Source organism: Megalobrama amblycephala, linkage group LG21, assembly GCF_018812025.1.
Source record: "Megalobrama amblycephala isolate DHTTF-2021 linkage group LG21, ASM1881202v1, whole genome shotgun sequence".
NCBI lineage: Eukaryota > Metazoa > Chordata > Actinopteri > Cypriniformes > Xenocyprididae > Megalobrama > Megalobrama amblycephala.
In genome coordinates this window covers 14,037,223-14,051,786 of record NC_063064.1, presented here as the reverse complement: position 1 = coordinate 14,051,786, position 14,564 = coordinate 14,037,223, and the positions used below count along the sequence as shown (strand labels likewise).

The following is a 14,564-nucleotide window of genomic DNA, read 5'->3' as shown; positions in this document are numbered from 1 at the left end:
ATTATTTATGTATGAAATTACAATCTATTTTTAAAAAAGCAGTTCATTTAGCACATAAATAGGTGTCTACACCCAGTGGTGTACTACAAATCTTGGGCCACCCATGCGGTGGGACCCTGCCCACAATTGTGGCATCAGTGTTTGCAGGTATTGCAAAAAAATGTACAATAGTACTTGCTTTGACATGCTGTTTATAACTTACTCAGTCAATTGGAACATACTATTTCACAAAATATTGTTAAAATATAACATATAAGATTTGTCTATGTAGTGCAAGGGGCTAAACATGCTAACACTAACTATAGCATATCAGGTGCATTTGAAATGCCATTTTCCTATAGAACCCAAGAGGCGACACTCTGATACTTTTTGGGGCAACAGCCACTAGATGGCGTTCCAGAAACGTTTCCACAAAATGGCAGAAACACAGGGCTGCTGCTGGGTGCCAGTGTTGCAATGGAACTTTCTATTGAGTGTCATTTCTTTTTAGGGTATATTCTTTGGTATGACGGAGTATTTATGTGCCAAATATACAACTTCTGGTGGTGGACAAGTCTCGCCGATTTTTTTTTTTCGAGAATGGCCCTTTATCATGTAATAAAGGGCAGAATTCCTTGTATAGGCACTTCTCCCTAATAAGTGTGCACACACACCACCCAGAGCAAGAGCAAGAGCATGCCCATCAACGCTCCAATCGGGATACGGAAACCGAGAGATTTTTCAACAATGGCTGTGTCCCAATTCAGGGGCTGCACCCTTTGAAGGCTGCATGCATCATCGAGGCAGTCTCATTTAAGAAAATTAACCATTAGATTGCAAAGTAAGAAATAAATTACAGTATTTTATACCTCACAATGAACATCAGTCAATTTTATTAAACGTGCCCTAGAACGTTCTTTCACAATATGTAATATAAGTCTAAGGTGTCCCCTGAATGTGTCTGTGAAGTTTCAGCTCAAAATACCCCATAGATTTCTTTTAATTAATTTTTTTTAACTGCCTATTTTGGGGCATCATTAACTATGCACCAATTCAGGCTGTGGCCCCTTTAAATCTTGCGCTCCCTGCCCCCTCTAGCTCTCAACTATAAAACAGTGCATAAACAAAGTTCACACAGCTAATATAACCCTCAAATGGATCTTTACAAAATGTTCATCATGCATGCTGCATGTATGCTTCAGATCATGTGAGTATAGTATTTATTTGGATGTTTACATTTGATTCTGAATGAGTTTGATAGTGCTCCGTGGCTAACGGGCTAATGCTACACTGTTGGAGAGATTTATAAAGAATGAAGTTGTGTTTATGAATTATACAGACTGCAAGTGTTTAAAAATGAAAATAGCGACGGCTCTCTTGTCTCTGTGAATACAGTAATAAACGATGGTAACTTTAACCACATTTAACAGTACATTAGCAACATGCTAACGAAACATTTAGAAAGACAATTTACAAATATCACTAAAAATATCATGTTATCATGGATCATGTCAGTTATTATTGCTCCATCTGCCATTTTTCGCTGCTGTCCTTGCTTGCTTACCTAGTCTGATGATTCAGCTGTGCACAGATCCAGACGTTAATACTGCCTTGTCTAATGCCTTGAACATGGACTGGCATATGCAAATATTAGGGGCGTACATATTAATGATCCCGACTGTTACGTATCAGTCGGTGTTATGTTGAGATTCGCCTGTTCTTCGGAGGTCTTTTAGACAAATGAGATTAACATAAGAAGGAGGAAACAATGGAGTTTGAAACTCAATGTATGTCTTTTCCATGTACTGAACTCTTGTTATTCAACTATGCCAAGGTAAATTCAGAATTTACCGGAATTTCCGTGATGAATGCTTTGAAAACAAGTCCCAGTTCGGCGCTGGATTTACAGATCGTGGGTGGTGAGTAAAACTGCATCAGATGTCTGTGTTTTGTCGGCACGCAAGTGCATAAAATGTGAACAACACTAATGTTTTTGTTCCTTTTTATTTATAATGATGTTGCAGCATGCAGAAGAACTCTACACAAAAGCTGCGCGCGCTGGTGACTCTTTAGCTCTGCCCACGGCAGGCACGCCTCGGCTTTTTTCGGAAAGACTCAGTACAGCGTATCTATCTTTTATAAATATGATAAATCTAAAGACTTTACGGAGATATGAAGGATGCAATACTACTCTGTAGGTACTCAAGATTAACTGTGATGAAACTGGTTTGTTCCTAGTTACTTAAGAAGTATTTTGGGGAATTGCACTCAAAACACAACACCTTTTTAGCAGATAACAACAAACTGACTGATAAACAGAGAGAATATGAATTTACCTGGCAATGTACTGTCCTGATGAGGGTAGCTCGTGTTTGTTGGGTTTGTCAAAACAGTTTACCATATTTTGGATGAGGGCTAGATCGGGTCGTACGACCGTTGCTGCAGTAACAGCTCGGTTGACTAACTGCAGGGCATCACGAATGTAGAAGTCCAGTGGTTTGCGGTCAACCTCTCCATAGGCCAGCAGTCCTAAAGGCAGGCCAATAGAATGAAGGGCGTCTGGACTTAGAGGTTGGCCCATAATCCAATGTACAGTGGGCAATGTCAACCCCAGGTCATGCGCACTGCGCAGAACAGAAGAGGCACACTCTGGGTCAGCCCCAAAAAGCAGGACAGAGGCAGGTGGAGGATGGTCCTGATTAAAGTGCTCAGAGAGGAAGTAAGAAATATTAGCCATGTGAGGTATGCTGTGGGAGAGGTTCAGAGCGGATCGAAGGTGCCAGTGTGAGGGTCCCCAGCCAGAGCGGCTTTGGAGTTCCAGGAGATCCAGAAGACCAGCGTCCTCCCAGCCTTGGCAAAGCACTGCCATACTATCTTCCCAGCCACTGCGCTGCAGAACATCTAGAAGCAGCTCCACCAATTTCGATGGAGGAATACGAGTTGTCATCTGCAAGTGGAAGCGATTCTGAAAACAGAACAAGCAATAGAAAGACAAATTATTAGGCCTTAATGTGACTTTATATCTCACAAATGCAACTTTATGGGCCCTATCATATATCTGGTGCAATGCAGCGCCAGGCGCGACGCAAGTGTTTTTTACTAGTTCCAGCCCGACGCAGTTAACACTTTCACATCCAGCGTCACGTAGTTTAAAAAGCAAATGCATTTGTGCCCATTGGTGCACCCATGGGTCTGCTGGTCTGAAAACGAGGTGTGTTCAGGCGCATTGTCAGCACGTTGCTATTTTGAGGCAACTGAAATAGACTGCGCCATTGACCAACTGAAACCTGGTCTAAAGTCAATGGCGCAATATTTTTTTTTTTTTTGTTATTTAAAGAGCGTGTTAGTAATATGTGCCTATTAGATTTGGTACATTATTATGGTCAAAATGACTTTGTACTTAAAAATAGTTTACAGCTATCTATTCCATTCAAATGTTTCAAATACATATACAATATGGTGCGATAAACCAAAAATAAATTAACTAACGTTAAACAAAGGACGCAGCTTGCACAATCTACTCCTCCTTGATTGTCTCGTTAAGATGACGCTGAAGTGCGTTCCAAAAAAAGAGTTTTTTAGATCCCTACACCCTTCATCCCTTCGAAGCTCTCACTCCGGAGGGTAAACCCTTTGAAGGGATTAGGGCATAGGGATGAGCCCTTCCGAATGGAACGCAGGGAGAGAATTCGCCATGGCACGAGCGCAACTGGCTTTTAAAGGGAGTGGGAGATGAGACTCTGATTGGTTTATTGCACGTTACGCAATAACGTTGGTGTAATGTGGACGCGCAGACCATTTTTCCCGTCATTAAACTAGCAAAAGTGGATTCAGACATGCCCTAAGCGCACTTGTGCCATGCGCTTCAGACCATGCGTTTAGATCGTTAAAATAGGGCCTTATGTCTCATATTTGTGACACAATACTTTTTATCTTTATTTCTCATAGTTGCGACTTTGCGTCTCACAATTGTAAATTTGTATCTTTATTACTTGCAGTTGCAACTTTTATTGTCACATATGTGACATTTATCTTTATTTCCCATAATTGCCAGTCTGTTTTTCATAATTGTGACTTTAGATCTCACAATTGTGACTTTTAATATTATTTCTCATAATTATAACTCTATTTCTCATAAATTGTGATGTCACAATTGTGAATTTTTTTATCCTTATTTCTCAGAACTGCACCTTTAGTGAACTTTCAACTAATTGCAACTTTATTTCTTGCAGTTGTTACTTTTTGTCTTGTAAATGTGAATTTGCATCGCTCAGTTGTGACTTTATAGCTCCTAAATGTGACTTTATAGCTCATATAGTATACATACATTAAGACACCAGAGTTTAAATAGAGAATCCTTTGAGCAACAACATTTTATTCTGGGTAACCAAGGTCCAAAGTTATTCATTAAATGGCAATTTACCCTGAAAAATTAAGTCTTTCTTGAGGTCAGAAGCAGAATTACTGCTTTGCTTTCTTTATCAGAGTTTTCAGCTTCACTCTTCTTTAACTTCCCTCCTTCCTCGTCAGTATGCCACTCACATGAAGTAACGGCACATTTCCTGCCATCTTGTATTCCTGGCCACAGTTCTACATGTCCTTCCACAATATTGCTAGTTGCACTATTGATTTTGTACTGTAAACCATAGGCCATAATACAATTTCCTCTCTCTAGCATGGTCTTGACAGACAGTGCTACACCAGCAGTTTTTAATGCCATACAGAAAAAACTGCTCATAGCTCTTCACCAACTTATGTACCGTTAAACACAGATCATTGCACACTCTCAGGGATGTGCATCTCAGGATTGACTCATCCTTGGGACCGACAATCTGATTCAAAAGTCCAATGTTTATTCCTTGACCTGTCCGACAAGTTCATGTGTGTCCATAGTCCAGACTGCAGTGACATCAAAGAAAGACTATCCATGGATGTTCTGAGTCATGAAGAACCTCTTTCCAAATTTTTCAATACAACTCCAGAAAATGTTCTGAAATCACTGCAATAGATGATGCAATGCATTTGAACAAAGGTTTATTGAACCAAAGATCAGATCCAAGGCCAGAAAGACCTCCGTGAAGAGTTTAGAGGGTATACTGGGAACGGAAATATTGTGAAATATATGATGAAAACATATATAGAGAATGAGAAATTATTTGGCTAAACCATGATTTGGCAGGGTAAGTTGTGTCAGTGACTAAACTAATAATAATAGTGAGATTTGCCAGCAAATGCAAGAAATACTATTACAGTTAGTGAAGATGGAGTCATCATGAAATAAAACTGGTGTTACAAAATAGCCTTTCAAATTATTTTACCCTGATCAAAGCTTGTGCAAAGTGTTTTATTATGCCAGTTCCACAAAGGAATTATATAATCAAAGTACACTGATTCAATGAAATTACTCCACAACTCTCACATGTACCAATTTAATCCACATAACGTACACATACAATTGCTTTATGATTGAAGCACAGAAACCAAAGCACCTGTCTCTAGATGATGAGGATAAATCACTGTAGTGTCTAATGCAGTCTCTGCACATGCAGCTGAATTGATGGGACCCAAATCAACTCACTCCAAGTCCCTGCAGCTGTTGCGTTTAGTTCACCAGGGGCTTGAGAGTCATCAGCATTATCATCATCAGAAACACTCACATCTTATGACATCCGGTGCAGTGTGTGCATATATGCGTGCAGAAGAAACCCCATACAGTTGTTTAATGTCTTTCTGGTATTGATGAGAATCTGTTTGCTTTTTTGACCATACATAAAGGTCGGGTTTAGTGTTGTTTTGGGCTCCATTTCCATTGTATAGACTAAAACATTCTTCAAAATATCTTCTTTTGTGTTCCCCAGAATAAAGGAAAGCTATAATATATTACTTTATAGCTTTATAGATTGATTGAAAGTTAATGTTATTACACAACAGACAAATTAGAACAGTCTGGAGATATTTTATAAATATCTCTAGTAATCCCCTGATAAAAAGAGAACTGCTCAAACCAGCCTTAAATGGTTTGATGGTTTTAACTGATTTAAGATGGTCTCCCAGCTAGGCTAAACTTGCCAGTGGACTATAGCTAAGACCATCAAGCCAGAGTAGGCTTAAGGTTTTCTGTATTCTGAATGCATTATTTTTATGTTTTCATCACAAAATATGCTAAAGATTTATGCAGGTATTGTCCAAAACCCCAGGTTTGCCTAGGGCATTTCTAAACTTTTGGAGAGAACTGTATATATAATAAATAAATTATAGCATATTATTGTTTCAAAAAGCTTAGGTTTCAGGATGCTCTCTTGGGAGGAACTATACAGCTAGCTGTCTTATTCTGTCAGAAAACATTTCACTGCTGCCACGTCACGAACATCTGAAAAGCATGTTTCAAGAACATTCTGCCATGTACTGTATGAATAAAGCATGCAACACTATAGCCTCACAGCATGCATGGAGCCAGAGGCAGCTTTTCTGAGTGAAAGATTCTCTACTGTTGGAACTGAGTGATCCCTTCCGAAAGTACAAGCATTGACCTTCTCCAGTATATGTTGTGTTTTTAACGCCAGTGTGCAGTTGTCCATATAGGAATCTTAAAGGGTTAGTTCACCCAAAAATTAAAATTCTGTCATTTATTACTCACCCTCATGTCATTCCACACCCGTAAGACCTTTGTTCATTTTTACACAAATTAAGATATTTTTGATGAAATCGGATGGCTCAGTGAGGCCTGCATTGCCAGCAAGACAATTAACATTTTCAATGCCCAGAAAGCTACTAAAGACATATTTAAAACTAATATTTTTTGTGCACCATAAAAACAAAATAACGACTTTATTCAACAATATCTGGTGATGGGCGATTTCAAAACACTGCTTCATGAAGCTTCAAAGCTTTACGAATCTTTTGTTTCGAATCAGTGGTTCAGAGCGCGTATGAGTAATTAATGACAGAATTTTAATTTTTGGGTGAATTAACCCTTTAACTAGCATAACCAACAAAATTTCCTTGGCAGCTTTGGCAGTTTTGGTCCATTTATACTGAAACCTAAAGTTGACATTTTCAAACTAAAACAGGGTCTGCAGCATTTTCGAAAATCAGTTTTCAAGGTTAGCGTAAACGACAGGCGTAACCGTAACAAAACTTATGCGTTTTAAAACAAAAACACACTAGTGTAAACGGGGCCTAAGACCCGATAAAACTTTCCAGAGAAGCCTTGGATAGTATATCTAAGGTGCTCCAGTTTAAGATACAACATTACTTCGGTCACCCAGCGTTTGTGAGATGGTAGCATTGCTTTTTTCCAACTGAGAAGAATCAGGCGTCTAGTCAATAATGTGGAGAAGGAAGGCTATGAGCTCTATCTGATTAATTGTTAGCAGCATTTCTTCTAGCACTACACCGAAGATGGAAGTCAGGGGATTGGGATCAATATCTTTGTTGCATATAAATGTAAATGTTCTGAAAATGTTTGTCCAGTTTGTCCAATGTTTTGGGCATCCCCAGAACATGTGACTCAGGTCTGCTGGTTCCAGACTACATCTGGGGCATGTCGAGTCTGACCCTAGATACATTTTAGCCAACTTGCTCCTAGACAGATGGAGCCTGTGAGGCACCTTAAATTGCAAAAGCCTGTGTCTAATACATACCGGAGATGAGTGCACCAATTTTAGCTGAATCTGACATATTTCTATTCCCAGTTCCTCCTCCCATTGCCTCCTATTCGATTGAGAGATGGGGAAGTGGTTCTTTGAATGTTCTCATATAGACACATTCATCCTAAGAGACGGGTCCATATTTAACAGCTTATCTATCCAGCCACCATCTGGTTGGTTCAAAGAAGGAGAGATATGTTTTTTGATGAAAATATGGACTGGTAAATACCTTTAAAAAAAAAAAAAAAAAAAAAAAAATGGACTGAAGGATCTCAGAATCTGTTCTTAGCTGCTGGAATTAAATAAGCAAGCCATCTTTTGAAAAGTTCCTTAACACAAAAGAGAGGGAGGTCAACTAACCAATCCTGGCTCACTATCTAAATATAAAGATCTGGAAGTGGCGTAAAGAAAGAAGGAATGTTTTTCTCTCACTTTTCTTACAACTCGTCTCATGGTTGTTAGCCTCTCTGATTGTTTTGTTCTTTAGTGAAACAACCATTTTAATTTTTGTGTGTGACTTTATCCACTCGGATTTCTTTTGTTAAATCCTTCAGATTACTTTATTAATTTGTTTCTTGACAACATCATTTTAACCAGTCTTCTTATCAGAAGCTTCTCAGACCCATGTGAAGAGGGACATGTTAACGTGTCACGTGACTTACATTATAAATCGTACAGTTTGAGTTTGTTTAAACACATCACGTCAAGAGTGAGTGCTAGGTATACAGCCCTGCCCCATGGGAGATATATTTAAAAACTACTTGAAAAACAATATTGAAACATTTTTAAATGTGTACAAGCTGCTAGTTCCTTTCAAGTTCCTCCATAAACTTATGACCATGCAAAGTGCAAAAAAAACATCCTTAATGTTTTGCAGCACTTAACTTTTGAGATGGATGTTTAGCGAATGCTTTTCAGTTAGGTGTTTATGAGTCATTAGTCTTGAATGAGACAGGAATCCAAAATGCATATAACATCACCAACCACCAATTTCAATTTCTCCAGTGTCAGACACCTGCATTATTCTGAAGACATCTATTGTTATATTGTTGTGGCTAGCTAAATGCTGCAGTAATGTATATAGTAAGATGATGTTTGTGATGTCATTGACAAAAATTACAATAGACTGCTCCAGGAAAATATTCAGAGTTTTGATGGATAAAAAAAAACATAAGAGATGACAGGATGTTTACTTTCAATTCATAGCTGCTCAGGTAGACATATTTGTTTTCTAAGATGAATATGGTGCTGGACTCAATAATAATCATTGATATATTATACACTAAAAACACATCTGAGGCTATTAAAACTCATTCTGCTTTCTGCTCATTTGCTCTCTCTCCTTTCTCACATAAAAATTGATATATTCAGCCAGAGCCAGAGCAGTTCCCTGAAGGTTCAACATTAAAATCTTTGAAACCACTAATGTCCACACAGATACTTTCAAGAGCCAAATTACGCAACTATTTCACATGCAATTCAGCTCAAGAGGGGCAGCAAAACAACTAAAGGACTTTTATCTATACTCTAAAAAAAGGTGGTTATTTAAAGTTTCTTTTCAGATAGCAACAGTTAGATTTAGAACTGTACGGTCCTGAAGAACCCTTTATATGCTGTAATGGTTCTTTGCATTGGGTTTAGCTTTCTTTATTCCCACCTTTTTGTTTTTCAAATCTGTAACTGTCAAAGCCACCTTATTACTGATTTTCTGGAGCTCAACCATCAAGCTACACAGACTGTCAACACACTCTCAACAGGTAAATATCTTTTGTCTTAAAATGCCTGTAAATTTTAACTTTAAAATTGAAACTGCATAGTTTCCTGCCAATCATGTTTTTTTTTCTCTCTCTCTCTCTCTTTCTCTTTTTAGTTTAACAGAACATGTAGGTGTGACCAGCTCTGTTTAGATAAGGATACTTCTCTCCTCTTCTCCACTAACTAACAGAGTTATTGACTTCATGATCCATAATGTTAGATTTTTTTTATTATTATTATTACTTAGGTTTATGCATAAACATACCCAATAATAAAAAAAAAACAAGCATTAAAGCTATCCCATGACTTTCTTTAACTTTTAACATTGAAAAGGGTTCACATACTGCCAATTTTTGCTACTTTTGCCTTCATAAACATAATTATTTTACATAATAGAAGAGACAGACTGTAACTCTAAACTCAACTGTGTATTTCAGATGCTGTCACATCCCTCAACCTCATCTTCTGTCGAGAGAAACCGCCATCAATTACACCAAAATGATAGACTAAAGACATCACTGAGGATTGTGAAGATATTTCACTGTAACTTCATTAGGCATACATCTATTTTCTGTTTCTAATTTGTGTTTTACTTCCTTATGCTTTTATTCACATTCAATTTCAACTGTCATTTATTAATGTATTCAGCTAACAACTGTTGTTAGAGCACTGTCACACATTTCTGCTACAATTTCACATGCCAATAAAAATAAAAGTACATAATTGAACCAACATGCTGGGTTTTTTTATGTAAACCCTATTAGAGGCTACAAGACATTATAAGAAAAGGCAAATAACAAAAATAAATAATATATAAAAATATGAATCACTTTAATAATATAAAGATAATAATATACTAATATTAATGAAAATAAACTATTATTTATAACACCATTAAGGTCCTATAGCACTTTCAAAGCATGGTTCTTTATGAAACCTTATAAAAAGAGTTCTATTTATCACCAAAAAAGGTTCTGCTATTGTTACAAGCTAAATAACCCTAATTTGGTACTGTTTAGAACCATTTTTCTTTAGAGTGTACCTGGATTGCGGCTGCGTCAAGTTAAATCTGCTTGCAATTCAGTGAACATACGCAAAAAAACGTCCTCCTTGTGTAATATGAGATTATTACGGTAATGGACAGAGAAAGAGGAATATTTTAATACTGCAGGCTGCCATCACAATGCAAAGTACTGGCAACATAACGGCATCTAATCAACATTTATGAAGCATTACGGGTAATGCCGACTCTGCATAAGAAGAACATTTCTTGTCCCGTATCCCTAGGAAGTGAAAGCATAAATTATCTCTAAACTTCCATAAAACTCTGTTTTAAAATTCATAACATGGTGAAAGCATCTACAAGATTGAACAAGGTGTTTTTTGTATATTGATTATCACAAGGATGATATATTGTGGAAGTTGTCCTTCATGGAGCAGAAAATGCTCATCATAGAATCAATACATATGCACAAAATTAACCTTGGTTTGTCTCTTTAAGTCTCAGTCATATTGTGTTTTCCTATCTAAGTGTTTTCTTGGCCAGAATACACTGCAGTGTGAAACAGACCTTTTGCCATTCAGTCAAAGCTATGTAAGACTTAGTTTTAGTTTTTTTTTTTTTTTTTTTTTAAAGAAGTGTTTGCAAGTAACATAAATGTGAATGTAAATGTAAATGAGTTTCTCTCTGCCAATTCAGACTTCTAAATGCATAATTGTGATTATAAGAACGCAACCCCCAGAGGTAGAAAAGTTTAATCAGCAAATACACTTGGATCAAATATTTTCAGTCTTGAGATAATTGAGTAAGTCATGAAAATACATTATTTGGAACACAATATCTGGAACACAAGATTCTTGAGTGAAGTACAAGTAGAAAACAGTTGAAAAGCTCAAGCTTAACTGCTCAGTAAGAACGTGCTAGTGCTATGTTACCTTTAAGTATTGAAGAAAACACAAAAGCCTCTTGTCTTCCCAGCCAACTCAACAATTCAGCTCAACATCTCCATTCAGTTAGCCTCACAAACAAATAATACCTTCGAGAACAGCCAGGAAGCAGGAGTTATCTTTGACAACCAAATTCTTAATGAAGATTACCTTGTCATTCAGATGAATACAAAATCAGGAAAATCAAAAGACCTGCTGCAAAACTCCTCGTCCACGCCCCTGTCAAGTCAAGTCACCTTTATTTATATAGCGCTTTTTACAATGCAGATTGTGTCAAAGCAGCTTTACATTGATAACTGGTACTTATATTTTGGCTGCACAGCAGCTCTTAAAGAATAGTGTCAATGCAGGCAGATCAGAAGCACTGTTGAATAAATGTCAAGAATACTGTTGAATATCAAATGTCAAGTCAAATGTCAAGTGTCCCCAACTAAGCAAGCCAAAGGCGACAGCGGCAAGGAACCCAAACTCCATCAGGTGACATCAGGTGGCAAACAAGTGGCAAATAGGTGTTAAAATGGACAAAAAAACCTTGGGAGAAACCAGGCTTAGTCGGGGAGCCAGTTACCATTCATAGGAAAAACACTTGAACGAGTTGTTTTCAACCAGGTGTCATCTTTCCTCTCACAGAGCAACCAATTGGATGTCAATCAATCCGGTTTCAAGCGTGGCCACTCGACTGAGACTGCACTGCTGTCGGTCACTGAATCCCTGCGGATTGCAAAGGCTGATTCCAAATCATCAGTTCTCATTCTGCTCGATCTATCTGCTGCCTTTGACACGGTGAATCATCAGATCCTCCTGTCCACCCTCTCATCACTGGGCATCACAGGTACTCCGCTTCTCTGGTTTGAATCCTATCTCACAGGAAGGTCTTTCAGGGTTGCCTGGAGAGGGGAGGTATCCAAAGCTCATCAACTAGCCACGGGTGTTCCTCAGGGTTCAGTTCTTGGACCCCTCCTCTTCTCCATTTACACTACATCACTTGGTCCCATCATTCAGGCACATGGTTTCTCCTACCATTGCTATGCTGATGACACACAACTCTTCCTTTCATTCCAACCAGATGATCCCACAGTAGCTGCACGAATCTCAAGCTGTCTGGCGGGCATCTCGGCATGGATGAAAGAACATCATCTACAGCTCAACCTGGCTAAGACTGAGCTTCTCGTCTTCCCTGCCAATCCGACTCTAAATCACGATTTCAGCATCCAGATAGGTACATCCTCAATTACCCCGTCAAATTCGGCCAGAAATCTTGGAGTAATCCTTGATGACCAACTGTCCTTCAAAGACCACATTGCAAAGACAGCTCGGTCATGCAGATTTGCACTATACAACATCAGGAAAATCAGGCCCTTTCTAACAGAACATGCAACACAACTTCTGGTCCAGGCCCTGGTCATTTCTAGGCTTGATTACTGCAATGCTCTTCTGGCTGGACTGCCATCATGCACAATCAAGCCTCTACAAATGATTCAGAACGCTGCAGCACGTCTCGTCTTCAACGAGCCCAAAAGAGCCCACGTCACGCCTCTCTTCATCTCTCTTCACTGGCTACCACTTGCTGCTCGTATCAAATTCAAGGCGTTGACGCTTGCTTACAGATCTGCCACAGGCTCAGCACCCTCCTACTTCCACTCACTCTTACGAGTCTACACTCCTACCAGAAACCTGCGCTCATTAAAGGAGCGAAGGCTTGTGGTACCATCACAGAGAGGCACAAAATCACTTTCCAGAACGTTCTCGTTCACTGTTCCTTGCTGGTGGAACGATCTTCCTGCCTCCATCCGGAATGCGGAATCCCTGGCAATATTCAAAAGACAGCTGAAAACCCATCTCTTTCGTGTGCACTTAACCTCATCTTAAAAAAAAAAAAAAAAAAAAAAAAAAAAAAACTTCTTACTCCTATCCTTTCACTTCCTCTAATTCCTCTCTATTGTAGCTTAGGATAATCTGAGCACTGCCTATAACTTGTATTATGAGCACTTCTTGTCTATTTGCCTCGTCATGACGACTCGCTTGTTGTATTCCTCACTTGTAAGTCGCTTTGGATAAAAGCGTCTGCCAAATGAATAAATGTAAATGTAAATGTAAATGTAAATGTTCTCCTCTGGGAAACAGTGCTTTGTTACAATTCAGGTTGCTATCATAAGTCTGATAGGATCGCAACAATCAAAGTATTTATTTGAGTTCCATCCAGTTGAGGATCGCATTCATCACGCCGGTATGGACGGTTTGTTGAGGAACTGTGCTACTGGCTGTCATGTCGATGAGGCCTTCACAATGGATCATCTAGTTGACTCAATCTCTGCTGATACTTCAGGGCTGCGTTGTGGTCGTGTCCAGTTGAGGATCGTATTCATCACGCCGGTATGGACGGTTTGTTGAGGAACTGTGGCACTGGCTTACGTGTTGATGATGTCTTCACAATGGACACTAATAACAAATAAATGTAATGTTTTGATTTTTTTAAATGATTAAAGGGGTCCTTGATTATGATTTCACTTTTATAACCTTAGTTAGTGTGTAATGTTGCTGTTTGAGCACAACATCTGCAAAGTTATGACCCTCAAAGTTCAATGCAAGGGGAGATATTTTCTTTTACAGAAATCGTTTTTAAGAACTACAACAAATGGCTGGTAGGGTTCTTCCCAGGTTAGTGACATCAAAACCCCCAAAATTTACATAAACCCTACCCCCGAGAACATGCAACAAAAGGGGTGAGGCCATGTTGGGCTGCTTTAGAGAAGAGGAAGAGTTGTTGTAGTAGAGTGATGTTACCACGCCATCATTTTACACCGGACTGCTTCACAAACGAGAGTCAATTCAATGCTGGATTTGCACAAAAGATTAACATGACGGCACATTGATGAGTTGAATCAACTCTACAGCAACTCCATACATTTATCCACTAACCATTCAGAAACGTCCAGTTGCATTCTAAAAGTTGTAACTTCTTCCTGAGTCTCTCCATCAGTGTCCGACTCCAGTTTGAACAATATAAGGCTGAACATCCTTACTGACTATCGTCATTTTGGCTGCGTGAGATTCTCCAGTTTTGTTGTTGTTGAGCAACCGAAGCGCAAGCTGTTAAAGCGCCGCCTTCTTCTGGAAAGCAGGCAGGATGCAGCAGGTCATTTGCATTTAAAGGGACACGCAAAAAATGGTGTGTTTTTGCTCACACCCAAATAGGGGCAAATTTGACTAATCTATAATAAATGATTTGAGCTG

General features: G+C 38.8%; 2 protein-coding genes across 2 annotated transcripts in view; both read right to left on the bottom strand.

Annotated features, from left to right (window-relative positions):
• The window catches only part of magi1b (membrane associated guanylate kinase, WW and PDZ domain containing 1b), a 1,153,738-nt gene that overhangs the window by 510,745 nt on the left and 628,429 nt on the right, over window positions 1-14,564 (bottom strand).
• The window catches only part of grin3bb (glutamate receptor, ionotropic, N-methyl-D-aspartate 3Bb), a 104,302-nt gene that overhangs the window by 28,466 nt on the left and 61,272 nt on the right, over window positions 1-14,564 (bottom strand). Inside the window, exon 2 of the mRNA XM_048172259.1 lies at window positions 2,316-2,944. Within this exon, the coding sequence (XP_048028216.1) occupies window positions 2,316-2,944 (629 nt within the window). The remainder of the gene's footprint in view (window positions 1-2,315; window positions 2,945-14,564) is intronic.